The sequence below is a fragment of the Callorhinchus milii genome, unplaced genomic scaffold (assembly GCF_018977255.1).
Source record: "Callorhinchus milii isolate IMCB2004 unplaced genomic scaffold, IMCB_Cmil_1.0 Scaffold27, whole genome shotgun sequence".
NCBI classification, from domain to species: Eukaryota; Metazoa; Chordata; class Chondrichthyes; order Chimaeriformes; family Callorhinchidae; genus Callorhinchus; species Callorhinchus milii.
The window spans coordinates 5,229,582-5,248,808 of record NW_024704768.1 but is presented as its reverse complement, the minus strand read 5'-3'; the positions used below and the strand labels follow the sequence as shown (position 1 = coordinate 5,248,808).

The 19,227-nt window shown below is 46.5% G+C and overlaps 1 protein-coding gene across 2 annotated transcripts in view; it reads left to right on the top strand.

Annotated features, from left to right (window-relative positions):
* The first annotated feature begins 17,075 nt into the window (after nt 1-17,075).
* Nucleotides 17,076-19,227, top strand: part of LOC103189947 (collagen alpha-1(II) chain) — a 39,866-nt gene continuing 37,714 nt past the window's right edge. For both annotated transcript variants that reach the window (XM_042344211.1, XM_042344210.1), the window contains exon 1: nt 17,076-17,285. In XM_042344211.1, the coding sequence (XP_042200145.1) occupies nt 17,195-17,285 (91 nt within the window). In that variant the 5' untranslated portion in view covers nt 17,076-17,194. The remainder of the gene's footprint in view (nt 17,286-19,227) is intronic.

Genomic DNA, 19,227 nt, shown 5'->3' with positions numbered 1-19,227 from the left:
TGACTTGATAAGGGTTTGTAACAAATGCAGGGATTTATTATTTATTATTCCTGTATAAAGTTAATGTCTATGTGAATATTATATCATTCAGCAGCCGTGAGTGTCGCACACCACACACTGTCCTACTTCTGTAATAAATTGATGGATTCTGAGCAGGAGCGACCAGCCAGTGTTGTCTCTTTTAAGATCCAAGTGGATGTTTATCAATAGCAGTATGTCACTGAGATGCTTTGGAAAATGTGATAAAGTGATATACCAAATGCAAGGCTTATTAATATTATGAATCAAGTAAGTTATGCCAATGCCAACTGATGGCCTGATCTTCATATATGTAATATATGTATAATATATTATTAGAATCTTCACCCATGATTTAAACAATTAATTACCTCCATTGGCTTCTCCCATCAAAGTTTTCACTAATTAAAAGTATTTACAGATCACAAACCAAAGACAAGCAGCAGGCAGCACTCCACATCAATCACATCAGAGACCAGGAGAAGCGAGCTGGTGTGGGCTGGTTACTGGGTTTCAAGCTCTCAGAGACGCTATATAAATGCAATTTGTTGTTGTTGTTGTTGTTAGGGGGTTTCGTAGACTCTTGTTCATTCATTTCCTTGCTCATTCCCTCACTCACTGTTTCCAGCCAACATTCCCAGAGCTGGTGAGGCCACAGTGTCAATCGTCAGCACCTGCCAGCAGCGGAGGAGGGATACGGGCGAGTTGGGGTCAGTGAGAACCATAGAAATTTACAGCACAGAAGGAGGCCATTGTGTGTTTGCTGGCTCTTTTAAAGAGCAATCCTTTCAGTAACATTTAACTGCCTTTTCCTCATACTTTTGTAGTTTTTTTCTTTACAGATATCTTTCTAGTTCCCTTTGGAAAGCGAGTATGAATTCTACCTCAACCACAGCTCCCAGCAACTCATCCTAACCACTGTGTATATGAAAATAAAAATCCTTTAAACTCCCCACCTGCTCATTTACTATTTATTTTATTAAATTGCTGTCTAATTGAATTGATTCCCTTTATTCATTGACTCACAGACCAGTGGAAATAATGTCTCCCTTTTGACTATCAAAAAAAACCTCAGGCCTGAGCATTGTGACCAAGTGAGCTCTGATTCCAGTGTCTCTCTCTCCTCTGTGAGGGCAGAGCTCAGTGTATGTGTGAGGGTAGATTTCAGTGTATGTGTGTGAGTGGGTGACGGCAGATCTCAGTTTGTGTGTGTGTGTGAGGGTAGATCTCAGTGGATGTGTGTGTGAGTGTGTGAGGGCAGATCTCAGTGTGTGTGTGAGGGCAGATCTCAGTGTATGTGTGTGGGTGAGGGCAGATCTCAGTGTATGCGTGTGTGTGAGGGTCGATCTCAGTGGATGTGTGTGAGTGTGTGAGGGCAGATCTCAGTGAGTTTGTGAGGGTCGATCTCACTCCTCAGGTGGGAAGTGCTGTAATACCGACCCCAACCAGCAGAGAGTGGACAGCACAGCTGCAGCCAGGAGCTCAATCTTCCCCATGTGCAGTTCTGGGTCAGATTCTGGTAATTGCTCACAAATAAATCTCAACCGGAGAATGTTTGTGGCAGGTGCTAGCCAGAGGAGTAACTGATAAGAACAGACACTACACTTGATCTTAGTCAAAATGCTTATCCTTTTTCTCATTGATTAATGATGAGCATCACACCATGACCTTAACCCGCCAGGTATTTCTTACACAGATGAAATGCCTCCACCTTTCCCATTGCTCCAATGTTTCCTGAAGAGTCTGTCTGTAAGTCCTCTTCCTGGTTTAGCCCGAGCAGGAATTCCAGGGGAGGGACCCGGGGCTTTGTCGATACAGGGGAGGGGGGTAGGGGGCATTTTGTAGTTAATGATAATAATAGTTCTGTCAGAGCTCCTGATTGTTGCAATCCACAGTCCAGAATTTCTGGTTTCAGTGAATTATTTTCCTGGAAATATAGCTCGGAATTTTTTGCAGGATAATGAGAGCCAGCAGTGAGTGAGGGGCCGCCTTCAGTCTGGTCCGAGGGGAATGTAAAATTCTGATCTTTTAGTAATTCAGGAGCCAGATTCTCTCAGGCAGTGTTTCAAGTATTTCATACCGGTTTGGAATTGGGCGATTGTTTACAGTGAGACTGAGGCAACCTGATTGCACTCCCAGACCAGCTTCCTCACGGGTTACAAACACTTCGCAATTTGAGTAAAATTCAGACCTTGAAACTCTTGCTCGAATTGGATAAGAAAGTCCAGAATTCCTGTCATTTATACCCTCAGGCACCTCCCAGCTGTGCTGATTGCTCGCTGCTGATCTGGTTGGTGCTGGAGCTCAATAGGAGTTAAGCCTTTTTCTCCTGAGCTACCAGATCTAACAAACTGTAAGTTCTGTGTACGGGGTAAAGGCATCGCTGTCTCACTCCAAACACCGCCTGTCTGAGCTGATGTCAAAGAGACTTTCTTTTCAGACCTTCTTGTTCCCTGTGAACTGTCCCGGGCGGTGATTTGCTGGAGCGCGTGGTTTGATCTGGGTGTGTGCTGGAGGCTGTGTGTGAGCAGAGGAAGTGTTGTTCTGGCACTGAGCGGCCACAGCAAACACGGGCTCTGTGAGGTGTGTGTGAACTGACAGAACAGACGAGCCATTGAGCGATGCTCACAGCGCAGCGCTGACAAACAGAATGTGCTGTGTATGCGCTGCCTCCTCTCCACAGGAGAGCCAACTCTGGCCAGGACCCACCGACCCATCAGCAGGAAAGATTTTTCCACGATGTGTTCAAATTCCTGTCCTCTGTGCTCATTCCGTGGTCGGCCTGTCAGACCCTTTGCTTCATTCATGAAAGTCCCTCACACTGTCCCTGCGCGTCCCTCTGACTGGGGGCTGATGATCCTATTCTGTTCTAAACGGAGGTTCTCAATGCAATTGGAAATAGGAGACAAGTTCTAAATTTTATTTGCATTTATTTATATGGCACACATTTTGTGGTCCAATTTAATAATAATATGAATAATAATCCTTGCATTTAGCACAGCATCTTGTCCTGCCATCAAGACGTGGACAAGCAGTGAAAAAGCTTGCCAGAAAGTGCTTTTGATGGCTAGGCTTTTTTTTTTAGCTGGTTAGACGCCAGCAGTTACCCCAACGCACACTCTGGGGTCCCCAAGCCTTGGGTCTTCCCAACCTGCTCCTCATACTCTCTAGAATTACGCACTGTGTGTCCCTCCAGCAAGTGGCCATTCTATTCCTGACAGGGAAAGTTCCATGTGTAGGTGGATCTAGATTGGATACCCTTAAGCTTGGTGATGGGTTTCCACATGTCAGACACCTAGATGACCATAGAAATACATACACAAAATACACAGGGACATCACTTTGCAGTATATCCTGTGGAGCACTTTGAGGTGTCTTGAAGACTTAATAAGGTGCTATATCACACGCAAAGATTATTATATACAATGGGTCATTCATCCAATGTGTAGTTGTGGGACTTTGTTGTGTGGAAGTGACTTGCTTTTGTCTAGGGATCAACGAATATTACTTGTGATGGTATTAATGTGAAGGCTTGTGTTTCCATGTTACACACACTATAAAAATGTTGATTCTCTGCTTGTTTGTTTGTTTGTTNCTTCCTTTCTTTTTTGACCATGGCAGTGCTCAGGCTGGATGTGCCACTGTGTGATATCAGAGCAAGGTTGTACCACTGATGCCCTCATTTTGAGGACAAAACCTTCTCCACAAACATCTGTAAATGCTCTGAACGCCACTACCACCGCAGTCTTGAGATCCAGGTCCTTGATCTCTGAGCTTTGCCTGTTAATGAGCACGGCACAATTAGCATCAGGAACAGACAGATGAGGACAGCAAAGCTTCACATAGCTGAGTGTTCCCTTCTCGTAAGTATCCTGTTTAAGGGAAGCAGATTTTCATTGATATGGAGAAATGATTGTACAGCTGCTGCCTCTGCCCCAGGATTGAGTCTCACTTCAGCCAAGAACAATGCGCTCTATTCTGCTCTTGATGCAATGACACTGTTCATCCCATCATTCAGTCCAAGCACAATATTATTGTGGGGAATTGAATTTCTTCCCCCACCCACAGAGAAACTCCTTGCGTCCACTTCTGCATCTCAGTTCCGTCCTCTCTGTCCAGCAGCATATTCTCTGTTACTCTCTGTTTCAAAGCAAACACGAAAAACAACCTGGTCCCTTGAGGTAGTGACACTGAACATATATATGAACACATAACAAGTAGTGCCTTTGATACAGTGCCAATAACATCAAATCTCTCAAACCACTTCATTCGATTTTACTGTAAAGTGTAGTGACAGTGTATTTTATAGCCAAAAGCAGCAGCTAATTTGCACATAGCAATGTCCCACAATGAAGTGAGTGACCAATTATTGACCAGAACATTGGGAGAGACTCCATTCTCTTCTCTTTTTGTTTTTCTCTTTGAGCTGTGGATGGAGAATTGTTGTGTATAATCAGCAGAGAGGAGGTGACTGGAGCATACCATATGTCAGCACGTCAACATCTGTATTAGGATTGAGGTGTGTTGGGTTAGGTCGGGTTGGGGTGTGTTGGGGTTCATGTCTTTGGCTTGCAGGGTTAACAGGAGCTGAGTGGAAAGAATCCCTGCCCACAGTGACTGGTCTTCCCCTCCAAGTCCACTTGATGAGCCACGCCGGTCTGGTCTGTTAGCAGCAGTTCCATGGAGTGGTGGGAATACACCAGGTTCAGGAACGGAACTGCCAAGACTGCTACAGAGGGTTGACTCGATTTTGATATTCCTTTGCCAAAAATGTCACCTTGGAGCCAGTTCAGGTCCAAGCAGACCCACTCGTGACCTACCTACCCCCACCCCCGCCACCCCCCCATGACAACAAGGGTGATAGATTATAATGCGGTCGTGAGTTACAAATGTTCATACTCATTCTCTGTGAATGCAATAACCAACCTTCACTATTGTGACCAACACTTTCACTTGTGACAGAATCAGGTCACATGTTAGCAGGTCCCTGGTCTGGCGACTGTGTGAAGTTCAGCACCAGGCTCTCCTCGTGATTACTGCTCTGCTCATGTGGAAACTGTGTGAACGCCTCATGCAGTTTTTAGTGTCGGTTCGGGTTAGACTTGGTTGTTAAAATGGAAAAGTGCCACAGAGAGGCCGGTTCTCTGCCCCTTCCTTTCACTGCTCCCCTTTGGGTTCATTACAGACTGAAGCTTCCAACCAAGCCACTGGCGATGTCACACATACACACACCTAATGTATGCAACAGAGGTTATACATATTGATACTAAGAGTGTGTGGAAGAGAGTGTTATAACTGAGATTGATATTGAGAGCCTGTGAAAGAGAAGGATATAGTAGTGATGGAGAGAGTACAATGTAGGGTTACGATGATGATACCAGGCTGGCAGGTTACTGCTGTTAGGAGAGACTGGCTGGGTTGGCTTGAGAACGCTAGAGAAAAAATGTTTAAGGAGGGACCCAATAGAGGTGTTTAAAATTATACGATTTGATAAGGTTACCATAAATAGGCTGTTCCCTCATGCTGGGGAATCTGTAATCAGAGGACACATGTATTATAATAATAATAAAATAATAATAATAATCCTTGCATTTGATATAGCGCTTTTCACATCGGGAGGACGTCCCAAAGCGCTGCACAGAATACACTGTAAAGTGAATTGACTGTATATTTGTGGGCGAACGCAGCAGCCAATTGCGCACAGCAATGTCCCAAAAACAGTCGTAGATTGAAAATGACCAATTTATTATTGGTTTGTTTTGGAGGGATTATTATTAGGTGTGTGGAGTAAGGAAACTTGCCCAAGGTTTCGCCCTCTGCCTGAATTGAACTCAGGTCTCTCACTTGCAAAGCAAGTGCTCTAACCACTGAGCTACAGGACTCCACAAAAGATAGTGACTTGGGGCATCTAAGAGAATTCAGCAGGAACTACTTGACGCAGAGGGTAGAGAGATTGTGGAACTTGCTGCCTGAAGTGATGGTTGCATCAGATAGTGCGGATACGTTCAAGAGAAAGCTAGATGTTCCCATGAGGGAGAGCATAATAGAAGGTGTGGGAGGGAGCAAGGAATGGATGGAGACTCATTTGGAGCATAAACGCATGAACTAAATGGGCCAAATGGCCCATTTTTCTGCTGTACATTCTATGTAAGCTGAGTCTGATATTGAGGGTCTGTATATGAGACAGAAAATAACCCTCTGTGAAAAGAAATACTTCCTGGTATCTGTCCTGAAATTGCCCTCAGTACTCTTGTTCTACTGTGCAAGAGTATTGTTCTGGATTTATATTTACGATCCCACTCAAAGGTTTATACACTTCTACAAGGTCCACTCTGAGTTGTCCATTGTGAAAACTGAAGAGCCATAGCTTGTCTAATTGTTGTTCATAGCTGATTGCTCTAACACTGGGGATCATCAGCCTCTACGTGTGGGGCATTGTTCTGCGCAAGTCGGCTACCACAGTCACTACACTGGTCAGCCATTCCCTGTGAAGCACTTTGATATGTTTTAATGTTATTTCGCCTCTCCTTTCAAAGGGCATTGAAGCCAGTTATGGGGCCGCTGTTACTGAGTGCAGTCTCCAGACCGTACACCAACAAAGATTATTGCTTCATAGTTTTTGAACAGCTCATTTGAAGTAAATCACTTTGTTTAAGGATGTGTGAAAAAGGCTGACGTGTTTGCTCAGCCTCATTACCTGATTCCTCGAGATCGTAATTGCCTGGTGCTGACGGCCTCCTGTACACAACGGATTCTGTCTCGCTGGAACATTCCCGTAGCAACCATATCTCTGCTTTCACTCATTTTATGTGTCCCTAATTAATTCTAAGCTCATTAGTTGATGGCTCCTCGGGTGGGCATTGAGGTGCTGCACTGGGTCAGTGGCTGTTGCCAATGAGCGCTCACACTGATGACCCTCGCTCTCTTTGCTCATTTTTACTCAGTCCAAGCTTGTGTGGGGTCAGGGCTGGGCTTGTTAAGCAGCTTATTGTATGAAGGGTTTGGTGCTGAGCTGCAGAAAGCCTCTTGTGCTGAGGATTGAATGAAAAAGGTTCCTCAGCAAACAGTGGTGTTTGTTTTCTTAATGACTTAAATTCACCCACTTTGTTTAATAAAAGTGTGACGCGATTGTTCAGAAATTAAATGTAATTCACAGTAAACAGAAAAATCAGAGATCTATATTCTCCTGTTTTCGGTGTTAAATCGTTTGTGTTACAGTTTAAGATTTGGGCAAAAGTATGAACATTATAATTCTTGCATTTCATATAGCAACAATGGCATTTAAACACTTTCAGAGATCTGCTGTCCATGGCAGTGACTGTGCATTTTGTAGGCAAACAAAACAACAAATTGGAAATGTTGTGTTTACTCAGGCCTGGACAATGTCTATTCCACATGTTGCTCACAGTGCTGAGCGGTTACGTTTCATGGTGTTTTGGAACTTCAAATAGATCAGAGAATGTTCACATGTGGAGTTTAATAGGTTTGAGCTTTAGTCAGTCGGCCGGTGAGGTTTGTTTCATGGAAACTGATCTTGTCTCTGGGGTCAGGCCTGAGTTAAGGTGCCCAGTATCCCAGCATTGTCTCATTTTACACAATAAAACATATTTATGACCTCTCAGATCTAAGTTGTGCAGACCGCTGGGCACTATGACCTCTGGGCATTATGATCTCTGGGCACTCACCTTTGCTGTCTGGAGCTCATTTATTGAGAATTTGCAGTGCTGGTGCAGAATTAATCTCATCCCATTCACACCCAGCCTCAGTCCAATGGGAGAGAGTCTGGCTATCGGAGAGACTGGGAATGGGAACGTGCACAGTTCTCAATGTGTCCACTTCCCCGTGTATTGCGACCCATTAAAAGCCAACAGTCACAGCCCATACACAGCACTTATCTTGGACCCCACAACACCTACTGTGTCTCCAGGGGAAAGTCTCAGAAACCCCACTTGATGCCCCAAAGATATATTCAGATGTAACCTCCTGACCTAAGGCTACCGCCCTTCACACAGGAAGCAGTTGGAGTAGCTTGTGAATTTGAAGCTGGTGGTTCAGAGTCTAAACCTTCTCATTTCTACATTTTATTTTATTGCATGAAAGTGTTAAGTTGAGTGAGGTTTGCCTGACTGTGTGTGTCACCAGAGGCTACAGGCTCAGGCTACTGTTCCCAGAGCAATGCCAGATGCTGCTGGCGAGGAACACACAAAAGCAGGTTTATTCCCCTGCACTCTCTCTCTCTCTCGCCGCAGCACAACTAACAATCCCCTCCTACCAGGGGCACATTTCTGTCCTGCAGAAACCTCCACTTTTGTGGCAAAAAAAGACCAAATGACTATTGAAAATAAATGGCTGTTGCAAACATTTCTTTGTGAATGTGATCAGTCAGAAGTTGGTTTGGACGAGACTGTGGGCAGGGATATACTCAGAATCTTGCAGCAATCGAGAGAATCCAAACTTTCGTCGTTCCAAGGAACGTGCCAAAGAGCGAAACTGAAGGAAATTGTGGTAATTCCATAAGTGTGACCATGGAATGTGGGCAGTGCCTCCCACACACGCTCCACGCCCAGAACATATCTGTGCTGTAACTTGATCTCTGGGGGGTAAAGGAAACACCCACCATTGCACTGAGCTACAGCAACCAGACTATACAGAGCATACGGATCCTGCGTATATACACAGTGAATAGCAGCCACTGTGTAGATTCTTTCTGACATCTTCCTTCTAAGTTCCCTCAGCCTCTGCCCTAAACATTTCCTCATCTTGGACAACTTCGTTCTCATTTCTCGTGCCTGCTTCATGTCCACCAATTTCGCTCCTCGTTTCCTCTCTCATCCCACGTTAACTCCGCCACCCATAACCACTGACCTGGTGATCTCACGTGGCCTCACCGTCTCGGATATCAATCAAGCCATCTTCAATCACTCCCCATCTGTCTAAAATCCACTTCCTTCCCTGCCAACAAACCCTCCACCATCTCTTTCTGTCCCTTGTTGCTGTTGTTAAATTCACTGAAAGACAAAAAATAATGGAACCAGTTAAAGATAGAAGCAAAGCTAACAATGTGGGCAGGTCACAGGCTGAGAGTCAGTAGGTGGGAGCCATGCATTGCTTCACCTGACCAACAAGACATGAGCACCCCGCCAATCCCCCCCAGGTTTCATATTTATTAGTTAAAGACTCGGAGTGAGGGCTGGAGGGATCACGGGGTTGAAGTGTCATGTTAGGAATGTGGCCGGTCGGTCCTTCACTGTCTCGACACATTCTTTCCAGATCTCAGCTCCGTCCAAGAAGATGGAGATTTGTGGAGGAATTTCACTACATTCCGACACGGAATGTCTTGTGTAGTGACTGTCTACAACAACAACAAGATTCCATTTATTGAGCGCCTTTCACGTCGGGAGGACGTCCCAACGTCCATCTCCTCAGAGAGAGGCCCCAGGTGGAGAGGCAACAGCCGGTTATTGTTGGTCAGAAGCTGGTCAGTGCCAGTTAGAGTTAGTGGCTGGTCAGTGCTGATCAATGGCTGGTCAGTGATTTGTTAGTAGTGGTCCACTTAGTGCCAGTCTATTTTAACTAATTTACTCTGAATTTAGACTTAATTTAAAACTTTAGACGATTAGACTTTTGCAGTGCTCCCCCTTGCTAGTCTCCCTCCCTCCACCATTTGCAAGCACATCCAAAACTCCTCTGCCTCTGCATTCCCATCACCTCATCCTTCCTAGTTTTCACTCCCTCCCAATGGATTGACTTCAAGCTCCTCACCATCACCTACAAACCCATCCACTGCCGGGACCTCCTTATCTCTTGAATCTCCTCCTATCCTCCTGCTTCCCTCAGCCCCTCCCCCTGCTGCATATCCCAAACCCTCTCCTCGCCACAAGTCACTGCATTCCATTGACCTCCATCCCACCTGGACAAGCAAACGGGACCTCGGTTTACCATTTCATGGCACCTCCAACAATGCAGCGCTTCCCCAGCAATGAAGCGTCAGCGTAGACTGTAGACTTGATCTGGGGCCTTTAACTCTCAACCTTGTGGCTTGGAGTAGAGTGCTACTGACTGAGCCAGGCCCACACCTTGATCCAAGCGAGAGAAAGAGAAAGGGGGCCTATCAATACTCACTGACAATAATAATCAGTCACATTGTGACCTGTGCGTTGCGAACAGCTTAGTTGGCAATGTTATTTTGACCTGGGAAGCCTGGACAGACAGTGTGTAGGGAGAATTTTACTGTGTCTCTCACCTGTGCTGTAGCTAAGTTGGGAATCCTGGATGATATTGTTTGCACACAATGACAGCTGGAAGAGTTTGGGAGCTGGGTTCAGGACAGGGAGGTGCAGTCACTGGGGAGAATATTACAGACTTTTTTTAAGTTGAAGTCTTTCATTTACTTAAGAGGATGTTAGATATATTTAACTTGGAATAAGTTGTTATTACATTTCAAAATAAACCTGAGCTTTGCTCCTCACAGCCAGAGGGGGGTTGGGGGCAACACCAGACCAGTGTGTGTCAGTGTTAATGTGAAGGAAAGACTGTCATTTAGAGGGAGTTTGTGTGTTTGTATTGGGGGAGGGGAGGGTCTTCTAGCCTCACTAAAACATGTCTCAAAGAAAACAAGCCCGTCTCTTGCCCCCCCCCCACTCCCCTACAGGCCCCCCACAGGCCAGGCCCATCATTCCTGTCGGAAACATGTTGGCTCTGAATTTAAACAAGGGACAATTCCTTAATCAGTTCCCAGCTCAGAAAATCTTAAAAACAAGAAAGATGGTGGGGGTGAGGAGGTAAGATGTGAAAAACAAGTCTACATGTTAACATGTACTGCTCAATACGCTGACTGACTGTTGAATGTTACAGTAAGAGGCCACCGGCCTTTATAGAGAGAGTTTGTGGTATCTGGCACAAACAGGAACCCATCACTATGCCTGTGTGTTACTATTAGCAGTGCCCTGGAGTACTACAGACTCGCCTGGCTCAGCAACCAGAGACAGTGGGCACTCGCTGTGCACTTTAATTGCCAGACATTCCTGCCCCTTGGGTTTCGGACTTTAGATCCGCAGAGTTGCTGCTCTGTGTCCGCAGGTTTATCAAGCGGTGTTATTGAACCTGACATGTGCTCTGATGCGAATCATCTACACCCTACCTCATCCTGACTAACAAGGTCTCATAATGGCCCTGTTGCTGTTTAAAGAGGCTTCCTGTGTGCGAGAATCTGGGTTACAGAGACTGAAGTGCAGTGCGAGGAGCCTGGAGTAGCACTTGGTGCTTCTCACTCCCACTGTCCAAACCTACTAACCTTCAAAAGCCCTAACAACTTGCTCACTCTCTCCGCTCGAGAGGTAGGATCCTGCCCTGCATCAGCCATTAGCCATTCAGCCTTTCAGATCCACTTCTGGAACTTCATCCCAAAATCCTTTCACCTCGCCTCTTCCCTTTCCTCCTTCCAAGGTCCATCTCAAGACCTCTTTGACCTCACCTTCAGTCATCTCCCCACCCCAACTTGTGCAAGGTAGAGTCCTGGAATGCTCATCCCAAAATAGCCGAAACCCTCATTAATGCCTCCATCTTCTCCAGACCTCATTTCTCCAATCCTCTCCTCTTGGCATTTCTAGCCCAACCCTTAATATTCTCCACCTAAACCAGCGCATACCCTCTCCCACACCAGCTGAGACTCTCACTCTCCCAAAGGGAGGTTGCAGCTTCTTCCAATGTTGGGCAGTTTGCTGGGGAACTGGCTGTGGCTGGTATTGTGTCAAAGGGTATAAGGGGTATTTCTTATGTTTCATGAAAAGCCATAAAGAGTGGACACTGAGAGATAGCGTAAGTGAGAAGCAGAGAGAGAGAGAGCTCCACAATGGGAAGCAGACCTGCCTTCTGAGGCTGACAGGCAGATTTACTGTTGTGTGTGGGGGTAGTGTACATTCCAGACTCTGTCATCACATTGCTTCCAGATGTGCTGCAGAGATGAAATAGGAAACCGGTATTGGTGATTGGGGCGGCTTGCCTGTTAATGGCTGAGATGGGGAAACCCTTCACTGGCTCCCTCCAGCAGATGCTCAGAGTATTTGGCCAATGTTATATCTCAGCCAAACATTCTGGATAAATAATAATAATCCTTGCATTTGCTATAGCGCCTTATCAAGTCTTTGAGACATCTCAAAGCGCTTCACAGAATATACTGTGCCGACTCTTTGAAAGAGCTACCAACTAGTCCCACTCCCCCACTCTTACTCCAACTAGTCCCCCACCCCTGCTCTTACCCCAACAGTGAGAAAGCTGGTTTAGATTTGGTTAATAGGGAGACAAACACCAGGAATGGATTGGTGGCATAGTTGGTTTCTATGAGTTTGGAGGGAAATTACCTTTTCTCATTTCTTCTGTTAATTTCCATTCCTGTCACTGCTACAGTGCTGGGATCTTCTGCAGTAACAGCCTCTGATTTAATGAGTTTCCTCCTTCACTCTGTACAGACCCTAAATCACTGTTTGTCGTCTTCCCAAAGGATTTGTCGGCTGCTCTTCCCCTACAGTAAACCTCAAACCATTAAGATCTAACCACATGCCCCTGACACACACCTCGCCCATCCCCTGTATCAGCCTGGGGGAGGGTGGGTCTGAGCCCGAGGAGGGGGTGAGACGTAACAATAGAGAGTCTGTGAGATGGGAGGAGTATGTAAATACGGACGGGTGGTGAGCCCAGAGAGATTGGGTGGGGGCTGAGCCCAGGAAGGGAATGGGGGGAGTGGGGTGTAAATCCTGGGAGGGGTGGAGGGGCTGTAAATGTTGGTGTGGGGGTGTAAATACTGGGGGATGGGGGTGCAAATGCTGGGGGAGTATAAATGCTGGGGGAAGGGTGGTGTAAATGCTGGGGGAGGAGGGGGTGTACATGCTAGAGGAGGGGGGGTATAAATGCTTGGGGGGGGGTGTAAATGTTGTGCGTAGCGGCAGTGTCTAACTGCAGAACCTTGCAGCTGCTGGTTTTCATTATTTAACACAAACCTGCGTGATGGGACTTGGTGTTTGCTGTTATTTAACGACCTTCTCTCAGGTCCTGGTCTTATCCTGGGAGCTGGCGGTCAGAGACGAGACCGCATTCTGACCTGAGGTGAGAACAACCAGAACAATTCAGCCCGTTCTCTGTGAGTGTGTCAGGTCAGACAGACAGCACCTCCCTCTGCCTCTCAATAGCTTTTTCTACCTGCCCTCCCACCATTACACAGTGCAGGTGGGAGAGGCCAATAAGAGGTATCTGCCGCCTATCTTCTGTGCTGTAAATGTCTATATTCTATGATTTAGGTTATTTTCTGTTACATGAAGGACTTGCTCAGCAGCTCTCTCTAGTGGCCAAGCCTCAGATGGAACAGATGGAGATTCCAGAGAACATCAGTTGCATGTTGGCAAGAGCGAAGCTTGGGACAACAATCTGGATCATTCGGCAGCACAGAGCCCAGAGTCTTAAGGTTGAGGGTTCAAGCCTCACATCAATACTTTGACCTCTGACACAGCAGTGCAGTGCAGTGCTGGGGGGGCGTTGTCAGAGGTACAATACAATACAACACTACATTTACATAGGAACTGTTCTCTGTAAGGTGCTAAACCAAGGCTCCGTTTGAGCTGGTTCAAGGAGACATTATAGATCTCACAGCACTATTCACAAAGAGAAGGCAGTTTTTAGCAAATCCCGTGAAGCACTTTGAAATGTCCTCTGACGCTATATCAAATGCAAGGATTATTATTACTAAAACTGAGACAAATAAGGAAAATAAGGAGGAGAGTGACTTGATTGGCATTGCTGATGGGGAATGGGGGCTGTGGAGGGAGAGTGCCTTGGGGCTATTTTAACAGTGAAGCTTGGACCTGATAACAACAGAGCCTTTGCTAAGACTTGTCTACCGAGAGCTGTAATTCTACAACCTGATGGTAGGCAGCTAAAAGGCATAATTCTGTATCTTATCCATTTAATTACTATCCTCTGCACTAACTCCCTGTGAGCAAACCCAGTGCAAAGACAGCAGAAAGAGCTCCAGACAGGATTGATTGTGAACTGCCTCACATCAGAGACCCTGCCATCCTGCGACGTTCCAGAGACTGTTGGCAAACATTGGGAATTTCTGACCATCATCAAGAGGAGTTAGCAGTTCAAAGGTCACAGAGTCAGACTTCAATGTGTTTCAGGACCAAAGCCTCATTCCACAGCTGAGATGTGTGGCTGGGATTAGTGTCACTGTGCAGCTCATCCTGAGTACAGTAGCAAGCTATGTTTTGCATGAGTCCCAGGGTTATGGCTTCCTGGCAACCTGTTCCAGTTGTTAATTACTCTCTGGGAATTAAATATTTCTCAGTATGTGCCCTGAAATCTCCTTTGCAACTCTAAACATCTTGTCGTGCTGTCTTGGTACATTCTAATATATTGTTCGGGGTTTATGGCTTTGGTTTCATGGCTGTTTTATGGAACACCAAATACAGTCACTCCACTTTATAGTATATCCTGTGTAGCACTTTGAGACATCTCAATGATGGGATAAGGCACTATATCAAGTGCAAAGATTATTATAATAATTGTTGTTATTATTTACTTTCTCATTCCCATTTAAAATGTTACATACCTCTAGAAAGCCCACTCTGAGATGTCATCTAAGACTGAACAGGTGTCTGGATGAGGTGCCCTGAGCTGGGAGGAAATTAGTTGGAAATTATGGATGATAAGATCTCCTGAACCTCTCTCTTGTTGGCCTCTTCAAATTTCTACTTGATTGATTTCCTCCTTCCTCTTCCCAATCTCCTTGGTGTGCTGCACAGTGAACTTTGACCCTGCACCTGGGATCCTTAAATAAATATTAATTTAACAGATGGGAAGCAGCCAATCAGAAGTAGATGGTGGTGAGGGTGGGGAGAGCTGACTTTTTCAAGCAAATTGACTTCTTCCAACACTTGGGGTTCAGAGTGAAAGGACTGAATTTTCTCCATGTTTAACCTGAGATGTGTGACATGTGTCTCCTGGTTACTATTCCCCTGGGGTGGAGGGAGAAGAGGTGCGCAGACTGGCTGGCAGAGGGGGTGGGTGGGGGGCAGAGGAGTCAATATTATAATTCATTTTAAAATCACCCTTATATTTTAAACTATCTCAGAGGATTTTGTGCTGAGATTATTTCCTTATAGAGGGTGGAGGGAATGTTGTATTCTCAGCCACAGAAACAGACCTTGAGGCCAGACTTACTTCATGGATTGTTTTAAAAGAGAATTAGGTGGATGCTTGAAAAGAGGAATGTTAAAGTTCCTTTCTAAAATAATCCATGGACTCTGCTTCAAATGCAGTTTGTACAGCGAATTCTGCATTCCATCCCCAACCCTAGGGCTGATGATCCTCAGACAGGTTCTAACTTGAAGTTAAGATCCACCTGGGACTAAATCTACTCTGTTGTAAATTTACTCCATTATTAATGCAAATTTTGGAGAGTCCAGAATTTGTCAAATTCTTAGACAAACTTTCATTTTGAAGCTGGTTTTCTGTAAATTATTTTATGAACTACAGGAAAAATAACAAAAAAAAAATTGTAAAAGAGAATCTGCTTGTTGGTCGATGGGTGGATCGCTTTCCAGGGGTAAATAATCCAGTCATCTGTGTGAACATCCTCATTATCTTTAAACCAGTTAGAAAAAATGAACAACGCTTCTCATACTGGGGCAATCAAGGGGGAGGGGGAGGGGGGGGGGGGGGGGGGTAGAAGGGACAGTCAAAAACATTTGAATTACTGATGCCCAGTTGGATGGTCCTGTGTTTGAGAGGCAGGTGGCAGTCAGGTAAACATTGGAGGTCACAAATGGATTTATTTCATTCTTAATTACTTTTTGGTCAACCAGATATCAGACATGTGTGGAAACCCATGCTTAGGAGTCTCCAAACCAAACTGAGAAGTCTAATCCATCCCACCTACACACCGAAATTCCAGAGATATTTAATGTAACGGATGTTGCACTCTCTCCCTTGAGGGACTCATTTTGGTTACCTAATTCTAGAGAAGGTTGGCAAGCCACAAGGCTTGGGGACCTCAGAGTGCTCGTTGGGGAATTGCTGGAGTCTAACCAGCTGAAACCTCATACCTTGCCATTTTGAGCATGGTCTGGCAAGTTTCCTGCTGCTTGTCCAACAAGGACCATCCTACACATCAGGGCTTTGGTTTGCTGGGATAACGGGAGCTGGGGAATGGGTTGGGGAAGGGGGCTGAGGGAAGGTGGCTGGGAGCCTGGCTGTGCGGTGGGTGTGGGGGGGATGGGTTGGCTGGATGTTGGGGGGTAGCTGAGGCCGTGGGAAATGGGGGGAAATTTTCAGGAATATTTTTGTAGGAAATTGTTTCCCTCTGAAAATCTGCTCAGGGCAATGCGCCGGCGATGGATGGAGGAACCGAACTAACACTAACGTCAGTGTATCAGCCAATGTCTCCTGAACCCGCGCCACGTCTCCCATCGCTATCACCTCAGATGCCTTTTGCGGGTTGGTCTGAGTCTCACTCTCTCTCGCCGCTAAACTGCCGGTTCCTCGCTTAGTGTCTGCGGCAGGTTTAGCGGCATCTGGGTCTATGTTTGTGCGCAAAAAAAACTCCGTACACTTTAGTTGCTGCGGTTTGTTTGTGCGGCGACTTTACACATTTACTTCTTAACGCAAGTTTGTGAAGCGTCCTGGGGAATGTGTGGGGGGGCTCACTGGTCGGGGCTCGGGGCTGCTAGTTGGGGAAGACTGGAATGAGGGGGGTAATTATACGGGGAGGGCTGGGTTCTGAACCTGGGCACGGAGGAGGGGGTTGATGGCTGGGAGGGGGGGGTGTGGGTCTGAGGGGCTGGTGGAGGGCTGGAGGCCGGGCTGGGGGCAGGGCTGAGGGACGGGTCTGGGCACGGGGGGCGGGGGCTGGACCTGGGGGTGGGCTGGGGTGGGGGTGGTTAGCTGGGGGCTGGGGGGGTAGGGTTGGGGAGGGCTGGGGGCGGAGACTACCCAAAGGGGGAGGGGGGAGACCCCGCCATATAACAGCTGGAGGTGTGGAGCAGACGGTGTGAGTTGCTGCCGGGGACCAGGTCGCTGCTGGACGTTAGTTTTCCCGTTCGCCAGGTTTTGACTTTATGCCGAGTCGGTGTAGTGACTGTGGAACGTGTCCGGCTCGCGCTCTGCGCATGTGTCACTGTTAGAAATGTTCAGGATGGAGACACGGACATTCGCGCTGTTCGCAGCCTCACAACTCCTCGTCCTCGTCGCGGTCACAGCGCAACACACCGACACCTGTAAGTTCATCCCAGTCATTAAGGCATTTTGTCGGATGTCATTTCACCGCAATATTCCTCATGGAGACAGAGAGAGAAAGTGCAGAGTGACCAAACAGCTGTGGTACCATTTGCAATGTCTAATAAGTTTTAAAGAACTGATGGTATTTTTGTTTTGGATAATAGGATAGTTATCACGACTTTTTGATTACCCTTTATAATGGGAAAATGGTAAAAACCTGGAGAATGGGTTTTGAAATGATTATGTAATGTGTTGATTTCCCTGGGATGTGTGTGTGTGATGGGCTGTGTATGTGGGTGTGTGTGTGTGATGGGCTATGTGTGTGATGGGCTGTATGTGTGATTAGCTGTGTGTGTGATGGGTTGTGTATGTGTGCGCGTGTGTGTGTAATGGGCAGTGTGTGAGATGGACTGTGTGGGTGTGTGTGATGTGCTGTATGTGTGTGTGATTAGCTGTGTGTGTGATTAGCTGTGTGTGTAATGGTGCGTGTGTGTGTGATGGGGTGTGTGTATATAATAGGCTGTTTGTGTGTGTGACGGGCTGTGTATGTGGGTGTGTGTGATGGGCTGTGTGGGTGTGATGGGCTGTGTGGGTGTGATGGGCTGTGTGGGTGTGATGGGCTGTGTGTGTGTGATGGGCTGTGTGTGTGTGTGTGTGATGGGCTGTGTGTGTATGTGTGAGATGGGCTGTGTGTGTGTGTGTGTGATGGCTGTGTGTGTGTGATGGCTGTGTGTGTGTGTGATGGGCTGTGTGTGTGTGTGATGGGCTGTGTGTGTGTGTGTGTGTGTGTGTGATGGGGTGTGTGTGTATGATTGGGGCTTTGGGGATCTCTATATCCCCGCAGGAAGATATGAACAGTAACCACAGCAATTGGGAAATAACTCCGCCAAGACTTTAGGAAACATTTTTGAAAGTTTAAAGTGTTTGTGAAACACCGGGAAACAGTTTCTAGGGACTCAGCCCGTGGGTGTGTGTCTCTCCCTCTCTTTGTGAGTGCGAGATACCCACACACCTGTGCATATCTGTGTCCTATGTCTGCGTTTCGGTCTCTGTGTCTGTCTATGTGTTTGTGTCTTTCTCTCTCGCTGTCTGTCTGTGTGTATGTGTATCTCTGTGTCTTCTGTGTATTTGTGTATGTCTGTGTGTGTCTCTCTCGCTCTCCTCTCTGTCTTTGTGTGTGTGTGTGTGTGTGTCTATCTTTCCCTCCCTCTCTCTGTCACTGTGTGTGGGTGTGTATCTGTCCCTCATCTTTCTCTGTGTCACCGTGTCTGTATGTGTCGGTGTGGAAATCACAAGAACATATTACAGGTAACTGTTCTACTGGTTTGTGACTCTGATCCCCTTGTGCAGTGAAAAGCTGAGATTTCAGGCATTTTGAGGATTTAAATTCCTTCAGATCTGCACAGGATCCTGTTCCTGCAGTTTCATAATTATAATATCATCATCAATCCCAAAGTGGTCTTGATCTGTTTGTTCGCTTTGAATTCATAGCGTTCGAAATGTTAAAACCTTTTGAAAACGTGTGGAAATTTCCGAAAGTAATTGTATTTGATGAACTTTTGTGGGGGAAGGAATGTCTAGATTCCTGAGCCGGGCCTCAAATCAGGAGAATAATAGCCCCATTGAGAGGTGGGGGGTGGGGGTCCAGGAATGTCTCGTCTAAAGGTTTGGCAATTACAGCCCAACACGGGCACAGAGGCCAGGGAGAGAGATAGAGAGAGGTAATAGAAAGTGTTATAAAGATTGATGGGTGACAGTGCGAGCGGTTGGGGGAGTGCAGAGGGGCCCAGACTCGTCTCAGGCACATTCCTGTCCCAACACCCTGAGCGCCTGTCATTCCCATCAGCACAGACACCGCGCACAGGCACAGAGACTTACACACAAAGGCCCAGAGAGAGAGACACAGACCCAGAGAGAGAGACACACACACTTACACACAGA